Below are 24,170 nucleotides of genomic sequence, written 5' to 3' on the forward strand. Positions count from 1 at the left end.
CTTCTCTTCTCATCTCTATAAAATTATTTATATCACATGTTCCTTCTCTCCGTCCATCTATTCTTCTATAACTCCCTCTATTACCCTCCATCTATTGGTCCCAGTTTAGCTGGCAATCAAATTCTTGTCCTTCCACATCTCCTTTTCTGTTTGGTGATGCAGATTAACGGGGAAGAGTAGAGATGGTTTGCCCCCTAAAACACTCCTCCTCTCAGGTTACAAGTAGTTGCAATATTTATAGCATCTCCTATAACAATTCTGCAGTATCTGTATGGTAATCCTTCTTTTAGATCAGTACTTTCACCTTCTCATTCCAGAGTTGAGCAGTGTCAGACTCCCAGAGCAGAAAAATGCAGAATCAACAGAAGAGAAGAAATAAGGAGACATAAAATGTATGAGTCTCTCTGCAGCTATGCACCTACGCAGAAAAAATAATTCAAAACCATCTTTTCAAAACCTTTAAACTCACTCACACTCTCTTAAACACTCACTGGTCCTCATCTCACACTCCGCCAGTCCAGACGATGGGCGTCTGCCAGTCTGTCTTCATTCATGAGGTTTATTACCCCCGATATCACTATTCATCTAATGACAACATGACCCTTCTGTAATGGCAGCGCTAGCTTTGCTCTGACCGCACTTAAGGATCATGGGGAGAGAAGATTGTGTGATCAGAGCTGCTGGCCCTGTTTTTCCCCCTCTTCAGTGACTGCACGCTGGCTGGAAGCAAGCCTACAGATTTCAATACACCATCACAATGAAACTAGAGAGATGTAAACTAAGAATCACAGACGCAGGTCAGAATGTTAGCAATGATCATGATAACAGTGGTATGTAGTTGTACCTGCGTCAGGATCCTGGCTCAAACGAGCATAGCGGGAATTCTCCAGCTGGGGTATGCATCGCTCTATTGGTACCCAGATGTAGGTTTCTGGGCACAGGAGGTCTGAAGGCCGGTACTGCCCCTGAGGAATGAGAGAGGGACAGAGAGAGATGGTCACACCTACTGCTGAAACCATTTATCCATCAACAGAAAATCAAAAAGCTGTTTAAGTGTTTTATCCCTCAAAAATACAAAACACAGCTTCTTAAATGTGAGGATTTCCTTCATCATCACTGTAAATTCAGTATCTTTAGGTTTTTACTGTTTGTCTGACACATGGAGCAATTTGAAGGCAACACCTTGGTTTCTGAGACATTTTATGCATTAATCAATTATACTAAAAAGGTTTGAAAATCGATAATGAAAATATTTGTTCGTTTCAGCCATCGGAGCACCATTCTCACATTACACCAGTGATCCTTTAGGGTTAAAGGTTTGACAAGCTGTAAACTGACCCCACCAGGTGACCCTGCTCAAAACCAGGGCTGAGAGCTGGATCGAACTCTGCTCCGTTGAAAGTTCTTTGTTTGAGCCATGTTCTCTTTGTCTGGGCTGTTGTCTGCCGTGTAGAGAGCAGGAAATGTAAACACGTGAGCATATTGTGATGTGCGCTTGTGAAACGGGTACAAGTCTGTATTTGACCTAACATTTTGGATGGAAAGTAAACCAAGCTGAACAAAAACAGCTGCAGGGCGAAGAAAAAAAAAAAAAAAAAAAAAAGAAGAGTGAGGGGTAGACTGAGCAGAAAGGAGGAGGAGAAAGAGACTCCATTATCAGAGACCTGCATTCTATCATACGGCGCCAAACAAACACAAACTGCAGAGATAGTTCTGTAAACAAGCAGACGCCTGCAACGGGCCTGCTGCACCATCTCAACACAGACAATAATATTTAGAGTTTATATGACATTAAACTGTAGGACAAAGACTCTACAATCTCATGAGCACACACTTTATACAAAACTGAGGTCAAGAGGTGCTGGGTGATTAAACTCAGAACGAAAAGAAAAAACACAGATGTCATAAAGAACTCAAAAGTAAGCAAGACAAAGGAAATACCAACTGGAAAATTGCTATTGCTATACAGGCGCTCTGACTACAACCTTTATGGAAAATACGCTGCCCGTGTTAACATACAGGATAGGGTGCTGTGAGAATGAGCTACAATTCTGAAAAATTAAAAACAGAAGGATTTAGAGAGTATAGCTAGTCAGGCTTTGCCCTCAGAGTCTTCTTGTCTTATCCTAATCTGGAGCTAAGACGTACAGAGGAAAGTCAGCATATACCCATAAATCCATACAGTCGATACATGACCAAGCTACAGGCTGTAAAGGAAAAAGGAATTCAAAGTGCAGCAAAAGATACTAACATGTTTTAAGTGCATCTGCTAACAGATGGATGGAGGTGGAATGCTATGCATCCCGAGCTGCAGTGGACACACGCATTGATCGGATGCTCTCCGTGTCCCAACAACCTGCAGCCTTCTACAACTGTCAGCACAGTCAGCTTGACACTCTCACACTCTGCCTCACCTCTATAGCCTCCTTCAACACTGCAGCGAGGCACACCTCTATACACAGAACACACACACACACCTGCTTTCAGCAATATAAACAACAGTGGGGCATACATACTTCCTCCTATAGGACCTTCACCCTGACACTGCGCCTCAAATCAACCTGGATGGACGGTGCTCCGAAGAAAGGGTAGAAGGGTGAAATAGAGAAGGTGCACAAGTGTGAACGGAGTGGGTAGTTTTTTAAAGAGAAAGAGTGAAATAGAAAGATGAAGAATGGGAATGAAGTAAATTCCTGATTTTTTAAGGCCTATATTTTGGGTTTACAGTGCAAAATGATATATCCAGTGTGTTGCTATAAAGGTTTCAGAGAGAGAGAGAGGCCTATCTAACCAAAATGAGACACAGAGTCTGGTTATGGCCCAGGCACAATTCCTCAATTCTCCCCCCCGAAAAGAATAAAGGACGCAAAGAAGGATGAAGAGTATGAGAGGACACAGCTATTAGTGGTCTGGACGGAGGAGAGAGAAAAAGAAGTGGGAAAAAGAGAGAAAGGTCTGGTCAGCTGTCAGCTTCTTTTCTTTATTGGACTGAAAGTGAAGACTGAGCTCACCACTACAAACTCTCCTCCTCACTCGTTTGCTTTATCTTCCCTTTTATTTTTTTTTCCCCTTTCCCAGGTTGGCTTGAAGGCCCTGTAATTCACAGCTACCCCTGCAGCTTCCTTGGCTCGTCTTCAGCGAAGTGTTTTCTGTTTTTGCGTCAGCCGGCTCACAATATCTTTCTCTTTATCTAGCAGTTACTCATGCTAACAGAGAATGCGGTAATTGTTTCCTGAAACGTTGATCCTTGAAAGAGAGGAGAGTTAGCAACTGTACGCAAACACAGGCCGGAGGTGAAATGGACTATTCCTTCGCTTCTGTTACCGAGAGGCTGTTAAAGGCTTAAAGAGGCCACAGGAAGTGACAGTGTGACTACATGTGAATGGCCAGAAAGCTATGTTGAAAAGTTGTTTGAATTTTATGTGTCCAGTCAATCACGTTACAGGGCAACCGAGCCTACTCGAAAGATGTCCAGGATGAGACTTTCCAGACCTAGAAAATCTTTTTGGTTTGGTTCTCTTCTCTTCATTGGCTGTGTTCCTCCCCTTTTTCTAAATGTTCAAAGCCTCCCACAAAAACCAATCCATCACCATCGCTCCCTCCATTCCGTGCTCGCATGTTCAGACGGATATCGAGGCGATGCTGATGACTGACAGTCTCTGAAAGGCTCGTTTAGAGAGACAGAAAGAGATGGAGAATGTAAGAACGGGTGGAGAAAGACGGAATCATGCGCAAAAACTTCGGCAGACAGACTTGGCCGCCATTGTAAGGTGTGAGAAATGAGAGGGAGATAGGAGGGAGACGGGGAGGGGAGAGAGAAAATTAGGTGCAGATAAGTAAAGGGATGGTATTTAACGTCACCAAGACACGGACTGAGGCGAGCTGATGGAAGTGATAGGAGCAGTCTGACTGCCAGGACGAAGGGGCCCACAGTACTGAGAGGATGTTGGAAGCTGGGAATGAAGAGGGAGGGTTTGGCAACTACAGAAGGAGACAGAAATGGGGAAAGAGCTTAAGTAGAGAGAAGTTGAGATGGAGACAAGTGAAAAAGAGACAGATGAGAGCTGCATTAAAAAAAATAGACAAAGAAACGGGGAGAAATTTAGAGGAAAAAAAAAAGTAAACTGTCCATTCACAAGTGGATTCCGTCGTTTTGTTGTGCGTTTGTTAACGAGTATGTAGAGGTCACCGTTTTATAAGGAAGCAATCTTCTACAGTGCAGGTTTTCCCAATGAACTTAACTTTAACAAGACAGAGAGGAAAATTACTCAACCTCATTTGAATAACAATTTGCCCCAGTGTAAACAACTACACAACCCCAATCATCAGGAGTAAATAAACACATGTCTCCGTAGGGCTTGTCATGCAGTTACACAATACTTTGCAGATGTATTATCACTCTGAGCCCCTCGGTGACACAGCATCACTCATTCTTTTCAGGCCACACAGACTTTTACGCACATACAGATAACAGGGGCCCTGCTGTCAAGACTGAACTTTATTACAAACTCTGAGAGTCTAACACGTAACTGTCACCTTGTTCCTCTCCTTTGTTGCGTGCCCTTTCCTTTATTTCTGCCTTGTTTTCTCACACACCTCAAGATAGGAGCAATGCCCCGGGCTCATACCTATGATTTATATGAAAAGCAATTAATCAGACACATAAATCCAGTGCTTCAGTGCAGCCAAGGAATCCTCATGAAAACCTACACCACTTTCTGCTTCTTTTCTTCCTCCCTGCCTGACTAGACTGCAGACACATGAGTTTGGTTATGTGAAGAAGGGAGGCAACGTTCATCAACCGAGAGAATGCCACCTAAAAGTCTCTTTCGCGGCTCCGAGTTGCCCAAAATGGTGCAGCACAGTTCTCAACCTGTTCTTGGTTTCAGCATCTTAAATGTGAAGATTTGCTGCATTTCTCTGTTTTGTGCTACAACACTGTAAATTGAAAATCTTTGGGTTTTTACCAATTGGTCAGACAAAACAAGCTATTTGAGGACGTCACCTCTGGCTTTAGCAAACTGAGCATTTCTCACTATTCTCTAACGTTTTGTACACCAAGAAATGAGTCAATTAATTAAGAAAATAATCTGCAAAATGATACAATAATCAAAATAATGCTAAATGTAGCCCTAAAAGCTTGTATGAGGAGCTACAGCAAGAAGAATTAGTATCACTTAAAAGCACTCCGTTTTGTGCTTTCTCCAATTTTTTATAGTTTTATGACATCACCTTTTATTACGGTATTTCTCCCATTATTATCAAATAAAGCAATTTGCTCATATCTAAAGATCCTATGACTTTCTGCTAGATTCTTGACGAGCCGGGGGGGATGTGCCCCTCTTGAAGGTCTGGCAGTACGGGGAGACTTTTTGATGCTGACAGCAGTCATTGCTTCACAGCAGCACAGCACCGTCATGGTTCAAAGTGATCCCCTTTCAGACCACAAGACAGGACTTGGTGTCCATGTGTCCTAGTGAGAGGGTTTCCCTGCCTCCATATACATTACTCTACACCCACATCTGCTGCTGATTTCCTGCTCATATCTCCTGTTGAGTTTTCACCCAACCCTACCCCTAGCTGAGGTGTCCCTTTATGTTTGTGTGTGTGCACAAGTCAGGCACCGTGCAGAATGTCCAAACACAGTCTCAATGAGTCTATTCTTGTTAACAGTATCTGTACAGCTAAAAATCTCTACCGAAAAGCACATTAAGTTATACAGTAATCTGCGAGTCAACTGAACACCTACTTTAGTATGAGACAGAGCGGCTCCACAAGTGTGATGTAAGGGTGGTTGCAGAGAAGATGAGGTCACTAATGTTAGACCTTGCTCTGTTTGTCTCTGGCAAAAGATATGTTATCCAAAAATAACATGAAGGACAAAAAGGAGCCTGTTTTATACTACGGGAGGTTGAGCGTGAACACAATAGTGAATAGGATATTATGTCAGGATTACACATTGGTCAAGCACTCTTAGAAAGACATGGATATTTGACCCAAACAGACAAATACGGTCACCATGTCACATTTGTGGTCTCCGAGCCTGAACTCGGAGGGTACACAAAGAGGCCTAGTGTGACCCAGAGCCGAGCAGACCTAACCTAGGCTGCCCAGGCCAGCACTCTGACCCAGGGTCACATTCAGCCGATCTCAGTCAAAAACCAATAAACACTGGCCCTGATCCCTACATCCGTGCTCTCTCTCTCACGAACATACAGCTCTCACAATACATCTCCTCTATGGTGCTGAGACACATTCTGCCCAGACAAGGGGGCATGACTTGGGGGGCCTCTGGCTGCTGACGGACACACGTAAACAGCGCGGCTCACACAAACACACACGCAGCTAGACAAATAGTACTGAGAACCAAGCAGGCTGGACAGAAGAACAGCACCAATGAAAGACACGTCCAAACACAACGTGTCTCAGAGCGCTGGCCCACACAAAACACACTTTCACCACCAGTCTGTGAAAATATGTACATATGCGTGTGTGTGTGTGTGTGTGTGTGTGTGTGTGTGTGTGTGTGTGTGTGTGTGAGCGCCCTGAACATGTCTGGGGTCTGCGTTTTGGGGGAGATTTACGCTAACTGCTGCTGTTTAAACACTCGGGCCCCACCAAGGCCTTTTCACCCTACTCAACACATTACCACAGGATGGCCTTCAAATAAAGCATACAGGCTGGTGAGTCTCCCCCTTTGGGCCCCTAGACAACCCCCCACAACCCTGCCACCCACCCCACTCTGTCCCATCACTCCCTTGCCTGCCTATGCGTCACGGCTCCATGGATGACAGGTTAATGAGGAGAAAATATTTTTACAGGATCACATTTCGACGGAGCCCCGAGAACCAATGGCAGCGCTTTTATGGGCATCAGCTCACAGACTGGGCACTTTTATCTCTTTATCTCCTCTGGTCTTTATGGGCAGGCAAGCTGTTACGCTTGTCTGACACAGACCACAGCTTACTGACTTGCAGTCAGAACCGCAGCCCCTAATCTTGGTCTTAAAACCCCACCTCAAGCACCCAACTAGAATACCAAACCCCAGCCCTCCACCCACCCTCTGCATAAATGTCTAACTGCATTTATGACCAGCTCATTCTGCCCAGTAGTGCTTATCAAAGATCTGAATGCATTCCCTTGCCAAAGAGAAACCAGGCGTTTCAGACAAAGCGGCGCAGCTGCAGCAGGTTTGAAAATAAATAGTGAAGTTAATGGCAAGGCAAACACCTCAGGCTGGCAGCTAGAGGGCTCTGGATCTGCTCAGCTTGACACCATCTCCAAACTCTCATTTTCAGCCTTGTGACCTTCACACCTCCCCCTGGCTCCTACCTGCCCCACCACCCACATCCCCCCAAAACTCCGTCCTTCCAGCCACAGTGAGACTGAATTGCCTGACCTGACCCCTTGAACTCTGCTCTCTCAGACCCTCACCCTGTCAGCACTCTTCCAAGGGGGTGCCAAGCATTGGCTGCCCCCAAACTGTGCTGTAGCCTGTTAATGATTTGTTAAAAACACAACCGTGGCAGGACACAAGGAAAAAAAAAAAGAGATGATGAGGCATAAAAGAGAAGAGAAATTATCAAAAACTTTAAACAAATGTTTCTGCTGAGAGGTGCACTGTTGGTGGTCTCCTGTCGAGCTAAATCAAACAACGCTGTTTCTGTCAGAAAGGCTCCAATTTAAGACAGGGGGAGGGGAGAGGGCTGGAAGGCAAGCAGAGGGGCATGCTTTGGCTTATAAATTTCGCAGAGAGGGTGAAAATGGGCCTGGTTGGGTTTGATCTCATTTTGATGGGCACAGGTTTTTCTAACATGAGGACTGTGGGAAGGCAATGCTACTGGCATAGTAGAAAAATACCTTTTAAAAAAAAACGAGCAAAAACTGTTTAATCGAAGGAAAAGAAGAAACAAAACTATGATGGTAAACACATGAGAAAGGCCATCAGTTTCAGCATGGAACACTGCACTCACCACAGTAACTTTATACCACCTCCTTTTAAGCCATCGTGACTTGGTGCATCTAAGCATGCAGATATGACAATTGGAGAAACAGGATCCACACCACTGCAAAATACATACCAATCCTGCCTACTGGCCCTGTCATAAAAGGAACAAAATGTGTTGCCACGTTTTTATCTCTGAACGAAATCAGACTGAATTTTCGTCAGTCTGCTCGCTTTTCTCTCTATCAATCTTTCATCCCGACCAGCATGGTGGCTGCTTTCTTTAACAGTTGCTGAAAGAAGAACGGAAACAAAAAGAGGGAAAGAAAGAGAAAAAGGGGTAGCTGTACTGTGCCTGGACCTGTAGGACCTGTGAAGCGTAAACCCACAGTTCTACACAAACACTGCAGTGCACTGTAAACCTTTTCCATACAAATCTATCACATGCTTATAAAGTTTATGCCAAGAGCAAAGCAATAACAAACAATAATATGTGAGAAAGAAATACCCTCATGAAGGAATCCAACGAATCTTACAAAAAACAAAAAAAAAAAAAAGCAGTGTACTGTAGCATAGTACACAGGGATGGGGGCCTCTAGATGCCTCAAACTCACTCACTGTCACTCTTAATCTGCCCAGATGTACAACAAATGACACACAGAATGTGAGGTCACACACGTACACATAACATACTGTCTGAATGGGCCCCTTGAGTGAAAATAACATGCATGCAGAGTCCTGATAGCCGTGGCTCTGAGCCTTTAAGCATGTCGTAACCTGCAACTGCGTACCTGCGGATGAGATAGACTGTTTGAGGGCGAGATTCATTACAATAATATACACTGCCAGTTATTGATGGCACTGTGGTGATTCTGACAGATGAGTATTGCTTCTCTTTTTGGATCAGCTGTTCAGAACTGATTTGATTGAAACTGAAATGAGAGTAGAAAAAAAAAGGAGCGTACGAGAGACCTTTAGTATCCATCAACTGTTCAACTTTAAATAATATCTCTGTTTGTGTTCATGTGTGCATGCATGTGCTCTGGGAAAATGAAGTCCGATGTACATGCCCGAGCTTGGAGGCACTTTGTCATTACTAATTGATGTCATAAAAACTGAGATCATGCAGCAGGTGACAGAGAAGCCTGCAGGCACGCACTGATTAAGGCAAACATTTGCATAGTGGCAACTGACTGAAACCTACATCAAATTCTTTCATCGGTAGTGAGCTAACATACTCTTCCGCACAGTGGCTGACACCTGGATGGATTAATTTCAGGCCTGCTGAATTCAAAAGCTTTGGCCCGTGTGGAAAACTGCTGGCTGTTGCTAGAGAACTGACCAGCTCTCTGACAGTGTTTGTTGTTTGTAGGTGAGGAGGAGCTGGGTTGAAAGGGAACGGAGGTGCAGCTGCCGCGAAAGGGCTCTTTAAAAGTCAGTGAAGTACCGCTGGGAAACGAATACTCCTTTTCATCTTGCCTCCTTTTCTCATTTGGCACACATTTTGTCACTCCTTTTTTTTCCCTCTCCATCTGTCCTCTTCCTCCTCCTTTCACTCATTTCGCTCACTCCTTCTTTCTTCTTCTCTGTGGAAAATTTAATGGTTTCCTGGGCTCAGAGCGAGACATTCTTTCACTGTGAACAATAATAACAAGAGTAAGAGCCACTTCATGTAACCCTCTCACTCCCTCACCAACTGGGTACAACTGGGCATTCTGTGAGTGTGTGTGTGTATACTTCAGTGTGTGTGTGTATGTGCATGTCTAAGTACAGTACGCGCATGTATGCTTTGCTTGAAAAGTGCTGGATCTGTTAAGACTAGGTAGATTGGTCAAGCGAAGTGGGTGACTGTCTCCTTTGTTATCATCAAAGTCTGCTTATTCTTTGCTTTAAAATAACTTACACAGACCAGTGCATACGCATACACACTTTTACAACTTTTGCAAAGAAATGGAAAATTACTACAACGTGGCATGAATCTTTTAGCTCATGTTCTGTCCAAAATAATAAGTGGAAATTTGTAAAATGAAAACTTATGACACCATGAGTACGTTCTAAGAAGCTGGATGGTGGAGTTAGTGGAAGAGAAAGGAGCAAAATATGGTGAAAACAAAGTGCAGGTTGAGGTACTCATTTAAACCTGCAGTGTAGAACTTTTACTTATATAGATGAATGTCCATTACATTCAGGCGTTTGCCAAACGAGTTCATACAATGCTGATTAAGCCTATCACCGCCAGAAATTTTTCTCTGTATTTCACAGTATACAGAGTTTTTAAATCTCATATCAGGCGCAACATTCTCGTGCTGGCCATTTGGCTGTTAATCGTGCGACTCTTCCAGACTTTCCAAATGTTATAAGACCAAATGGATCAAATTCTGATAATGAAACAAGCAATTTCACAGGGGTTGTGAGACGCTCAAAACAATTTATCCACCATTTTACAGCCGCAACAGTTGGCTATGGCCAATAAGTGCTGGCCATCGGGCATACTTGGACACATCCTGGTGGGCAGTCAAAAACCATGTTTTTGGGCCGGTGAACTGTCAAAACATATCAGTTTTTACGGGCCATCTCCGTGTGCCTGTCATTCAGAGTGCACACGAGAGCGTGCTGCATGCCTGTGTCACACTGTATTCAGACCAAATCAGGTGTAGCGCCGCCGGTTGAGCAGAGGTGTGTGAGGTCGTGGGCATGTTTGTGCTCTAGAATGTAACCGCTGTGAGACAATCAGAAAATAATGTTTTATTGATCTGATTCGCTGGCTTTCTCACTACCACCGCTCCCTCTCTTCATTCACTGTCTACCTCACTTGACCATACTGCTCTCTCTCTCTTTTTCTCTCGTCTTTTTAAAAAAAGAGTCGGGAAGCCAACGGAAACGTCTAACTTTCACGTTATCAAATGAAGAGAAATGTCCTCCTCTCGTCCTAGTAACGTCTTTGTACTTAAGCAATCATAGCTGAGTGTCTCCCTTAATCTCACTGCCAGCAGGGGGAGACAAAAGTCCCGCACTCCAGCTTTAAGGTTTTCACAGATACATGTAGGGTTGCATCCAGATATAGACTTATTGCAAAACGCCTTGCCGGAGCCAGAATTTTACTGAGCATGCAGTGACAGGCTTTTTTTGTTAGGGAGGCCCCAAGAAATGTGTGTGCACTCCTGTCACCAGGCGTCCAGGCGCCCTCTGAAGCAGTACGCCTTCGCAAACACTAGAAGTACCCTTTCAGTGTTTGTTCACTTTTGACCACAAACCATCCAAACAATCTAGAAATACGTTGTATGACATTTCAGACTAATATCAACAAGCCAGAGAATTTAGCTCTCTAAGCCACAAAGTCTGTTACTCTTCCTCAAGTCACGAGAGCAGTTCATTCAGAAGGCTTTCAGCTGCACGTTAGAGGCAACGTGAAAAAAAAAAAGAAGAAGAAGAAGAGATGCAGAAGGGCCAAGACCTTTGCTCTCATTTAGCTTCCAACAGCTTCACCTTCTGCTCTCCACAGCTCAACATCACAGGGCCAGGGAGGGCCAAAGGACCAGGGACAGAAGCCAGGGGCAGGATGTCACGTCGAACCCTGAACCCACCAGCCAAACCAGCAAGGCTCTGTGGGACGCTCCGTCCCAGCTTTGACAACAAAGGAGAGGGCCTGACACTGGCCAGGCAGCCCCCTGTTCCTGGCTGGACTCCAAGTCTTCTAAGACCCTTTAAGGCTGCTCTACAGGACTGTGTCCAGGCTTTGGCATTGCTGAGAAGTTTTCAACCCATCACGCATGGAGCTGTTCCCCTGGGCATGCCGAGATGTGTCCTGACAGAAAGGACTGTCCTCCCAGCACAGAACTCAAGAATACTCCAGAGTGGAAACATAGATAAGAGTCAGTCCACTCTCAGACTGAAGCCTTATCCAGCCAAATCCCACGCACACATGGAGTAGGAGGGCATCAGGGGAGAGAACAGACAAAAAAAACATAGAAGCTTAAAAAAAAGTGTTACCTTACTACTACTTTAAAGACTCTGCAGTGTGTCTATGAACACGTCATAGTGTCACCATAAAAAGCCCTCCACAATACTGCTGGTGTCAGTTTCATAAACAATGCAGTTTTATTGCTCCTGGGGGAATGAGAGGACTGTATGAACGATCGTGTGAAATTCCACAGAGAGGAAACTGGTTTTAGATTGTTTTCAGTATTCATCACAGCATATTATGTTGAGTAAGGCCCTCGAAGCTTCCATTGAAATTCAGGCCTGAAACTTTTCTGTCCAATTTGAAGTGAAAAAAACATTTTCCCTCTGTTTTTAGCTCAATGGATATTGGTGGAAAACAAAAATGTGCATTAATGTCACCATTTGGTAAGGTAAGGTTGAATGATAGACCAATTTTCAGTCACTGACGCTAGTATAAAATACTGATCTGACTGAGGGTCATAAATGCTGCCTGCTAACCAAGGCAGAAATCCCTCAGCTGCTTTATTTGTTTTATAGTCAAGCAGTTGCCTGTCAACAGAAACACATCAATGAAAACACATTTGTTAACATGATTAGATTGAGTTGGATGTGAAGTTAAGGAGTTACTTTCTTAATGTCATTGCAACACAAAGTATATCAGTCATGTTCGTGGAGGGTTTACAAGCAGACAATCGTACAGACCTTTCAAAAAAAAAAACAAGACTCAAGAAAAATGTATTTTCATACTTATCCAAATTTCCGAACATTTCCAAAAAGGCTTTTGGATGTTAAAAACACCACCTTAGTGTGCATGTAAGCCCAAATGAAAGGGAACACTGTGTTTTTAAATGTATCCACATTGGCGTGGAAATGGTCTCAGAATGTGATGGGTACACAGAGTTCCCTAAAGAAGAAGTGGCAAGGGAAAAGGAGGGGGTAGGTGAGTAAAATAGAGAGAAGGAGTGGTGTTCAAGGGTTTTGAGTGGTGTCCAGCAGGGTTCAAGTGCTGGTGTTTTGGTCCTTAAAGAGGCAAGCAGCAGGACTAAGATCCAGAAACCAGTAAACCTCCGACACAATAACAGCAGAGTTTAGGGGCTCCCCATCTTAGCGACTTGAACAATTCCACAGTATGTCTGTGCATTAATGAACTACTTGGGCTCATATGCAAATCAGACAATGCAGCGAGACACTGTGCAAGTGCTGAGAGTGTGTTTGAGCGTGGGTGTGTTCCTGTGGGAGTGTGAGATCCCAAAGGTGGGAACTGGGCAACCTTCTCACCCTTGTTCTGTGTTCCTCCCCAAGGGTAAAATAGAGAGAAGTGGGGAGGTTGTGAACAAGACACTGCGATGGCAAACACACAAGAACAGATATGGGGGGTTGGGGGGAGTAAATGCCAATGCAGGGGGGGTTAGGTGCTGTGGTAACAGCGTTCTCAGACAAACAGCGTGATCAAGATTCAACACACAGACACATAAACAGAGCAAACACACTCACATGCATTCCATACACAGAAAATGGGCGAGCACTATGCAAACCCCAAAACAAGATGTAAATGGATAAAAAGATGTGGCACTTTGCCATAATCCCCAACAAGACATCAGTCTCCCATGGACAGAGACAAGCTCTGGGAACATCTGAATGAAATGACAGAGAAATAGAGGAATTAGTAGATGAATGAGAGAACGAGGGGATGAATGGTACATCTTGGCCAAACTAATGGGCTTGGAAAGGCTGCTTTCTTTTACCGTCCTCCAGGAGCTATAGCTCTTTGAGTGGTGTTTGGTATGAATGTGAGCAGGTTTGTGAGTGATGGCGACTGCATTTATATATATTAAGCATTTTAGTAAAAAGTTCTACTGTACAGTATATCAACTACTGTGTAAAAATATGCATATTCAGTATGTGTGCCACACATTTTATGCTGCTGATTTACCGTTGCCGTCACTAGTGTGACCTCTCCCTCAACCTTTAATGTCTTCAGCAGCCTCGTCCTCTCTCCCAGGCCCGTCTCTCCACTCTACCATATTTTCTTTCTCACTCTCCCTGTACAGGCAGTGTCTGTACTAGGTTCACAAATGTATATCTAGGTATAGTAATAGTCGATTCATTTGCTCACCGTTGCACCAACTATTTCCTCCTAAAAAAAACTGTATGTTGCAATGTGTTACTGGATTTTCTAAGATTTATAAAAAAATTCCAAATAGTTATGCTTGAAAAGTTAAAACAGGTGCCAGGACCGTTATGAAAATGGTGTGAAAAAGCACATAAGTAGACCCCTGTTGAGGCCTTTGCACCTATAATAACAAATGTAGAAGGGGAATAAGAGGGGGGAAAGAGAGGTGAGGACCCACTCAGGGAAGAGGGCAATAGAGGGAAGGAGAGAGAGATGATATGTGAAAAGAGTGAGAGAAGGACAGACACATCGTTTTAAACTGACTGACACACCACTACGTAATGCTGATGTGTCCATATATAGTTAAAATAGTTGAACTTTACTGTTTTACTGTCTGTCCTCCACACATGATAACAGTACAGTACCGGGCAGAAATCTTTTACAGCCTCTCATGTACAGAGAGATGTTGTGAAAGTGAGGCTCAGTGTGAGATATTAAAACAACAGATCAAGCAGACACATTTGTTTTATGTGAACTGGGCTTGCAAAATGAAGTGTTAGCCATATATCATTTTGACATTTTTGGGTGCATAGCAAAAACCTGCACTTTTAGTGACATATTATAAACAAAGCATGAATATAAACTGTTATTGAGTTAAATTCTGCACATCCGTGAAAACTGATTATTGTTAACAGTTTCCAGGAATGACAGCTGAGGTTCTGTAAGGGCCAGACATGCATTACAACAGAGCAACAGTGTGTGTGATGTATGAGATATTGCATTTACACTTTCAAGAGTGTCTTTGACTCACACTAGAACCCTCTAGTGTTGCAACAGTCTGCTTACTGTGAATGAGTTTAAAACATTAAACACTAGTATAATACGATGTAAAAGGTGATGTGGAGATCAATTTCAACTCAAAAGACATTGTCATCAAATTATCAAACATGTAGGTAAACAATTCAATATTGAATTTCATCCTTTTAGCATCAGGATTTTGGTTGTCATGACAACACTGAAGTCCTTCGAGCTGTTCGTATGAGATTCTGTGCTGTGAAAAAGTTTATATACAGATGAAAGACGTGAGAAACATGTCAATGTGAGACAATGCATACCTTATACCGCATCTTGGGACAGGAGTGAATGTAAAAGCCCAGGTAGTAGTAGCACAGTTTGGGGGACTGTTTCTGCAGCTGCCTGGTGAAAGAGATCTCCCTATAAAAGGAAACACATGAAAATACTTTTTTAGACAGGTACTGTAAAAGTAAGGCACATGCTTCATGCATTTAAAAAAAAGTACACATGCATGCAGCTTGGTGATTTTTTTCTTATACTTAAATGACGGCTCACTCCAGCACCGATTTCTCTTCTTCAGTCAGTCACAGCTGGAGATGCTGCACTGCAGTCGGCAGAGTCTTAAATTTCACATGGTGCATAATCATTTTAAATTTACCGTTTTGGTAAATTTCATACCTTATTTTAGATTTTAAAAGTTTATGTATGCTCCGTCAAAAGGAACAGCCAAATAATGACGCACCAGCAGATCAGCAGTTTGTGGTGGTTTTCATTAATGAAAACAAAAAAGCCAAGTAAAATAATGAGTTATTTAGAATATTACTATTTAAAGAAAGTAATATCCGAGCATACGCCGATTAACTTAAAATGTGTTTTTCTTACAGGTTGCCATATAAAGGAGGGCATTAAGAAATAAAATTGGTAATAGCAGCTCTGACTTGAGCGGTGCCCAAGCTGAGGAAGTAAACACCCACACTCAAAAAGGCAGCTTTTCCTGGTCTCATTTCATTACACAAAAACAACTGCCTTCTCTCTATATAGGCATTGAGCCCTCGAGCAAAGAAGCTGGTGAAAAAGTAGGGAGAAAGCGTGTAAAATAAAGATTTAGAACTCGGAAGATTTATACAGCTTCTTCAAATACAGTAAATGTCTTGCCTTCTTTATTTTTCCCCAATAGTTTCTTCCTTAATTGCACCCTTTTACTAAAAGCCTATTTTCCCCTTTCCCTCCACCATTTCCTTCACTATTCCATAACTAAATTCCAGCTCCTCTTTCTTCTCTCTTTTTGTTTCACTCTTCCTTCCACCCCTCTGTGTTTCACCCGCTTAAATGAAGGGGGAGAATTCCCTTTCTTACAATACTTAAGAGAGAGAGAAAGAGGCCTTAAAATAAAATAGATGCACTGAAAAATAAGACATGGGACAAAGCAGGCCAAGGCAGGGAGGGGGAGAAACAGGGAGAAGAGAGAGAGAGAGAGCAGGAGGAGAATATAAAAGAGGAGGGTCAAGAAAGAGAAAGGGAGGGAGAATTAAGGCAGCTAGAGCGAGGTGCTAGAAGGTCACCCGCTTGCTGCCAGGTTCCTGGGTTCCCATCCCCTCTCTACAAAAGGGCCCGGCAGGCCTGAATTGGGGGAGGGGGGCCCAGAGAGGCGAGGGGCCCATTCACAAAAAGCCCTGTGCCCCCCCTTCACTTGAGCCCTTCACACCCCCACCTCCAGCCCTATGGCAGCAGCTTGAGTCCGCCATTATCCCCTCTTCAGCCATCTGACACTCCAGCACAAGCCAATTATCAAGCCCTCTGCTCCTGCACAGCTTCCCTCATACTGATGTGCATACACACACACACACACACACACACACACACCCAGACACAAAGGGCCTATAATAGTGCATACCTCGAGGTGCTTACTGCAGCCTCACATGCATGCGGAAACATTTCATTACAGGCCCAGTGTTGATTAGCCAGATATAAAATATAGAATGAGCTTCTAGTGACACAGGCATAGTTAGATTCATTGAGCCAAGTGTACAGAGCATCTATTCACTATTACACTATTGGACTGCACACTATACTAGAAGGCTGTAATGCAGGTTATAATTTCTATAAGCAGATCTGTTCAGACATCTAACATACTGAAATAATTTTACTCATTTTAACATAGACCTACTGTATTCTACATGTGCACTCTACTGCAGGAAAGGAAAATATTGTGTATGTTAAAAATATACTGGATTGGACGCAAAGAAGAAAGTGATCCAGGTTGGACACCAGCTGTGTTTCCTACACATGGTGCCTCAGGCACCTTATTATGTGCCTCTTGTCTCCTCCTCCTTCTGTCCTCAGGGCCCACAACAGAAGGACCAAACCTCCCGCAAGAAATTTCTCAACATCCCCCTCTCCTGTTTCCACTGCTGAATCACACATACACACACACACGTTGATGCCTAGAGGACCGAAACACACACTGACAGATACAAAATCAGTGCCGCTGTGCTTTTCTTTTGTAATGCATAACATACATATTTAACACATAATCAAAACTCTATGCCTGTTTTTCCAGATGAGGATAGGGCAATGTGCCACAGAGGTACTTTAAAATGAATTTAAAATGAAAAAAAAATTTTCTCTGTCTTTCCATAACCTCTCCATGACTTTCTTTTACTAAGAGAGTGCTGCTAGATACATAACAGTGCACTTGTACATGGTTGAACAGCCCATGCTCCATTTGTACGTGCTGTGAAGAAGAAACACCATCTAATGTAATCAATGTTTGCACAAGTTTTTAAGTGTGTGTGGGTGTGTGCGCACAAGCATTCTGTACAGTAAGTTTTGGACGAAATCGGCCAGGCCGAGCAGACTAGGGAGTGTCCAGACCTGATCAAAGGCCTGGGCTCTGGTGTCTGTAAACAAGCAGGAGGATTTCAGTCCTGCTGGCTCCCTTCTTCAAGGCCTCCTCCACACACCGAGCGCTCTGTGTTACTCTTGGAGTCAGACTCTTGAAATAATAAGTGATGTCGAACTGTGTGCTGATGATGACCAGGGCGTTCCCCTCTATATGAGCATGGGCCTTGTCTGTCCTGACCGCTGGGCTGACTTTGTGCGTGATTACACATACACATATGAATTAAAACGCTCGCAACTCGCATGCTAACACCTGTACACACCAACTACAAAGCCGAGATCGCCCAGTCTCCCACATCTGTGCAGAAATATTTTAAAAAGCCTTTCTCACATTATTGGGTTACATTTTACAGGAAACGCCAGATATGCGTCTGTGTGCGCCTGCAGTATGTGTGTGTGTTCTCTTGTTTCATCTTGGCAGAGAGAGCTGTCGTCAGCTGAACCACAAACGGAGCACTGCCTCGACCAATCAAGTGCGACTAGAGAGGTATTTTCATGACCTATAGTATATGGCACTTATAGTATACGGTTCTAAGGAAAGATAAAAAAAAAAAATTTGGGAGGAACCGAAAAGATCAAAAGTCAGGGAGAGAGAAGGTTAACAGGAGGGCAAATGTGAGGGAATGAAAAGGGAGGAGGAATTAAAAAAAAAAAAAAAAAGAACAAAGAAGAGAATGATCAACAATGAGACGCACAGAGAAAAGAGGAGGGTCAGCTACATGCTGATTTTTAATAAATCACAACCCTCTTCATTTCAAGATATTGTATAATTACTGGACAGATTTGCAGCAGAAAAAGAAAGGAAGGGCCGGCATACATGTATTTACAACAAGGCTTTCAACAGAAAAGGGTTAATGGGGCTGGTTTGAATCCTAGCAACCAACCTGAGAGCAGAGTAGGAGCCCAGAGACAGTGAGGCAAAGTCTGGGTGGTAGTACAGGTAGACAGAGGACACACAAGTAGGCAGGATATCGATCACCCCCACCGCCACGATGCGCCCGTCCAGCCAGTACTGCTGGTGGAAGGATCCGTAGCCCACCTCAGGCCCATCAGGAGAGTGCTCTGCCTGAGGAGAGACAAACAGAGTGAAACGGTAAGAGAACACGGTCACTGGTCAAAACAATAGTAGTACTCTTGTGTGCCATATAGTTTGCATGTACAATATATAAATCACAGAGGAATGAGAATGTGGTATTTAATAGGATTGTTTTACTTTCTTGCACAGATCTACTTTCTCTGTGTTACACACACACACACACCTGTATGATGGTGTATTATAACCCAGGCTTTTCCCTGCCAGGCCTCACGCATTATGTGTGGGGGTGTACAGTAGCCTCACATTCAGCCTGCTAATGGCTCCCAAATGTGGAGCGAGAGCAGGAGCGGGGTGGAGTTGGGGATGGGGTTGTGAGGGGGGGGGGAACTGGCCACAGAAACACTCCAGGAGAAGACTTTTTAATAAAAAGACCCTGCATGAGCAGAATCCATTTCACCAGGCGGTGGTGGAGTGTTGCCAAGCTTTCTCCTATGACTGCGTCTGCTCTCTCCATGTGGCATGAAAGAATGTGGGTGTAGGTGTGCACCCGCGTGGTTGTGTCTACCCCGTTAATAAAACAGTTAAGTATTCGACACACGTTGCGTTTCTCATAGGGATTCGCATGCTGGGTTTTTCAATCAAGTCACTTGACTACTTTTATCACAGAGGCTTAAGATTAGAGGTAGAGGGGCTGGGGTTAAAAGTCATATTAACCAAGGGTATTGCTTTATGTTTGTGTGTGAGGGTGTGTGTGTGTCTTTCTTCAGTGTACGAGTAACAGGATCCTTCTACTTCACTAGCTTTCATCTGGACCAAGTTAGGTAGCGCAGACGCTGCTAGTTATCACAACACAGAGAGCTCGCTCACTAATCCAGTGTGCCACTGGGCTCATACTCTGACCGAATTAAACCTGATCAAATACAAGCAAGGCACACACACAGACACAAACACACACACACACTCCCTGCAGCTCCATGACCCCAGAGGACTGAACATCACCAATGAGGTGACTGTTTTTTTTTTTTTTGATAAAGAGAAGTTGGTGGTAAAAACAAAGACCACAATATCCCTCAAGCTCAGGCCGTGGCACACCCAGGTCTGATTACCTGTCTGACACAATGTATACCAGAATCCATTCATTATTCTTGTGTGTGTGTGTGTGGGTAGTTGGATGGGAGAGGACGATTAAATTGTCTAAATGCAGCTCCACATCAGAGGACATATGATATGAGATTGATATGATGTGGGTTTACTGCACATTAGCCGCGACTGACTGGCAAGCAGGCGGGAAAAATCAAGAATAAAATATGAACAGTTATTCACAGGGTAGCTGGGGGTGTTGAAGGGTGACAGGCACCACATCTGGAACAAGCACTGCACTCTATTTGGCTATTGGTGTGTGTGTGTGTGTGTGTGTGTGGTTGAGAGGGAACTGGCTGTCTGTGTAAGCAGGCAGCCTGTTATTTCTTGGCACAAGTTCCCCCAGAAACACTGGAGGCTTTGTCAGAGGCCCCTCTGTGTCATTTAGATGTTGTAAGTTAAAGGAAAGAACGCCGGCTTTCGCATGCGCACGAAGTGATTGGTGTGTGTTAGATGGTGTGCGTTAGAGAGAGAGAGGGAGATTTTCCTTACCCCACCTCGAGTTTACATGCTTGAGAACACAATTATATGAATGTGAATGCCAGCGCAGTAGAAGTAATGGCTGTCTCAGTTTGTATGTTTGTTTGTAAGTTCATACCATGTCCGAGGCTGATCCTGTCTCACTGACCTGTGCGTCACCTCAGACGACAGCTTAATGGTCGTGTCCTTGCCACTGTGACAACAATCTAAACATTCTCTGGAACACTTCAAACCAGCCCAGAGCTTCCCCTGCAGCCCCAAATCGCTCTCATATGGACTCAAGAGAGAGCCATATGAGCAGTATGCTTATCTAGAGGAAATGGGGAGGTGGTGCATTGAAAGCTTTTTTTAAAAACTTTTAAAGATTTTTTAAAATATATTTGGGTAGACTTTTCCTCAATCAAGGCAGCTGACATGATGGGAAATTGTCAGGCACATGAACATATGTATATGAGAATGACTTTCAGACACTTCTCTGTGATTCTTATAAGTTATTGGCATTCATCATCTTAATTATTCTAGCAACTTCCACCCACATGTGAGCATGATCTGCTTCCAATGATCATTTCAGATGGGAGAGAAAAGGGAGAGACTGTGTTTGCAAGGTCCAGGTATTGATGCTTCCAGTCTCTCTTTTGGCCTTTAGAAGCACAGAAAACATTTAGTGAAATAAATTAATGCATTAAATAAAAGGTTATATTTTTTAAATGATATAATGCTACTGATAACATCTCCAAACAAAGAGAAATCCTGATTAATCGTCTTTTGGTGGAAAGGCCCGATTTGGACGAAGAGGGAGACATTTTAATTAATGTGATGAAACTTATATGGTCAAAGTAGTTTATTTGGGCGTCTGATTCAAACATTGTTTCTTTAATAGCAGAATGGACAAAGGCTTGGCTTGTGTTTGAGATGTGACAGATACTAGTTGAAAAACAGATTTTGGAAATAACTTTCAGTTTATTCCATCTCCTAATAACAACCAGTGAGTTGCACAATAGCTTTGGGATAAGCATTGTTTCATCTACTATTTCTTTTGTTTTCTGGTATTTATTTGAATGAAATAACATTTATGATAATGTTTTTAGCTATCTTTATTTGCGTCTGTCTATTTTTCCACATGTATTTTATTCTGGATTTATTTATTAAGCTTATAAACGTATAATTTTAGAGAAATTCTAAAACTCTGAGAAAACTTATTTGATGTGTGTTTTCAATTGTGCTGTAAATTCTTGAGTGGCAACAATTAACTGATTACTTCATCGACAGAAAATTAAATTGATAACAATTTTGAGAAGTGAAATTTACTTTACTACCAAACCTGTTTACAAAAACGTTCCATTGTTTTACACAGCTGGTAGACTTTTCTGTTTTTGGTTTACAGCTGAGGCATGCACTGTGGGTCTTGTGTGCTTACTACTATGGTATGTCAGCTGGTACAATCCCTGCTGATGTTTATCTCTGGTTTTTACGAAATGAAAATTAATTCTCTTCCTCCCAGGGAGTGTTTAGAGGAGAGAGAGAGAGAGCAAAACCCAGGAAGACAGATAAACAGAGAGAGAGTTTCAGAGGAGTGGCCAAGGCCCTGGGTCCATAAAAAAACTTTGTGACTAATTGGCCAACACCCCTGTTAATGAGTGTTTGCCCCTTGGTTAGACACATTAGGAGGCTGTAAAGGAAGATAAATAGAAACAGAATGACTGTATGAACCCCACTCGGCTAATAAAACCCAGAGTTTCTACAGCACATGCCCCTTAGACCTCACTAGGGTCAAGTGCAGTGACAAACACCTGTATGACTGCTGCTCATCATGTTTACAGGTACTGATGTGCCACTGTGTATCAGACAGCACACATGTGTTTGCATGTCTGTTTGTGTGTATAAATGTTTTGCTTTTTTTAAAAAAAAAAACAGAAAATCAATGACATCTGATGTTAATTACCCGTGTTTCAGCATGAATCCTCTGCAATTTTGGTAAAAAATGAACACAGCAATAAACAAACAAGTCAGACAACCTGCATCCTAATTAGCTGCAGTTGAATTTGTAAGTATGCTGTTTGCATACATTTGTATAAACGCAGGCTTACATGTGAGCAGATGAACCACACAGTATGCAGGTCCATGTGGTGAGTGTCTGTGTGTGTGTGTGTGTGTGTTTTAATAGCGCTCTGATTGGAGACAGATGGAAGCCAACACGCAGAGGTAGCGCAGAAAGCCATGCATAATAACTCTGAAATGGAGAGAATTTGGAGGAGACAGGAGAAGACAGAGAGAGATCACAGAGAGAAATAAAAACAAGTTGGGCGAGAGGAGGCCAAACCAATGAAGACGGTATCCTAAATCAATCTGAGAGGAGGGGACAATGAAGTCAGGAAGATATGTGAGGCAGTATGCCACAGTGTGTGCGTGTGTGTGTGTGTGCAGGACTGTGTAATTCAGTGTGCCTGGCCGCCAGCCTTGACGAGGTGATAAAAGCTTATTTCCTATAAACACTAATGATGTTCATTAGTGAAGACCTGCGGGGGCCCACAGGGCAACACAGAGTGACTGTGTTTGTGTGTCTCTGTGTCAGTCGGTTTGTGTGTGCTCCTGGACCTCAATCCTATTAAAGTGGCTGTTATAAATGCCCATCCTGGGTCTAATTGCTGGTGTAATTGTCCTGACCCGACAGGTCCACTGGTGTTTCTGAAGGCTGCAGCTCACCAGGCCTGCTTGATGCTCAGTGATGCCTGGCTGCACCTTAATCTCACTCAGTGACCACAGAGAATACCACAGCTTAAAAAGGTGCAATATGTAAGAATCAGAAATTCCTTCTCATTAATGACACCGGTGGCCATTAAGTGAGCTGCAGTTAGCATCCTGTTCCTGCCCCTGAATCCTCTTCCTGATGCCATTTATGTCCTTCCTATTATAACCATCTAAACATGTTGTAAGTGGATTACCGGCAAGGTTTTTTTTAATGAATGCACCAGAAGCTGACATCAAACTTTCCATGGTACTTGAATAATTACTTTTTTTTGGCTAATTAGGCCAATAGCCATCTGTTAGGTCCCAAATTGATGCCCACAGAGCTGCGTAATCAGCCTGTAATCTGTACCACACTACACAAAGTGAAGAGCAGCGGTATATCTCCGTCAAGGTCAAAGGTAAGGACTGGTCTGAGGGCCTTGTGTTCACAGTCACAATGCAATCTGGACACCACATTTCACTGTTTTCCTCCCTCAACACCCCCTTTCACTTAGACAGGGCTAAATTAAAACCCCTCCAGTATGAAACAAAAACCCCCTTCCTGAATCCCTTAACCCCCCTCAATCCAGCTGGAGAGCTCTTGAAGACAGAGAGAGCAAAGGTGGGTGGGTAGGTATGAGCGCTTCAAGTTCTGGAACATTTTCAAATCATTAACAAAACTGAGGATTTACTTCCATGGGTGCTGGTGAGAAAAATCATTTTGACTGAACTTGGTGTTGAGGTTGTGCAGCGAACACTGAGCACGGAAAAAAAAACTTGTAGGCCTGCTTATTTTAACTATCCAACTATGTTTTAGAATAAAATAACACAAATATCTGTATCTTTGTCAAATTTAAATGCAACCAGATGACATCAGTCAGTGATGTATGTATTCCATATTAACATATGGAACTACATACTGATAATCACTAAAGAGTAGTGATTGTCGGTGCCATTTCAATACTCCTCATCGGTTTGGTTCTTTATTGATACTCTTATTGGTTCTTTTTCATTACTAAATAATTACTTTTTTAAAAATATATTATTTTAAAAAAGAATGAATGTAGAACAGGATTAGAATGTATTTATAT

The 24,170-nt window shown here is 43.2% G+C and overlaps 1 protein-coding gene across 3 annotated transcripts in view; it reads right to left on the minus strand.

Annotated features, from left to right (window-relative positions):
- The window catches only part of LOC137196769 (arginyl-tRNA--protein transferase 1), a 55,129-nt gene that overhangs the window by 7,600 nt on the left and 23,359 nt on the right, over positions 1-24,170 (minus strand). For all 3 annotated transcript variants that reach the window (XM_067609622.1, XM_067609621.1, XM_067609620.1), the window contains 3 exons: positions 18,581-18,762; positions 15,116-15,215; positions 845-965 (listed from right to left, as the gene is read on the minus strand). In XM_067609622.1, the coding sequence (XP_067465723.1) occupies positions 845-965; positions 15,116-15,215; positions 18,581-18,762 (403 nt within the window). The remainder of the gene's footprint in view (positions 1-844; positions 966-15,115; positions 15,216-18,580; positions 18,763-24,170) is intronic.

This window comes from Thunnus thynnus, chromosome 14 (assembly GCF_963924715.1).
Source record: "Thunnus thynnus chromosome 14, fThuThy2.1, whole genome shotgun sequence".
Taxonomy (NCBI): domain Eukaryota; kingdom Metazoa; phylum Chordata; class Actinopteri; order Scombriformes; family Scombridae; genus Thunnus; species Thunnus thynnus.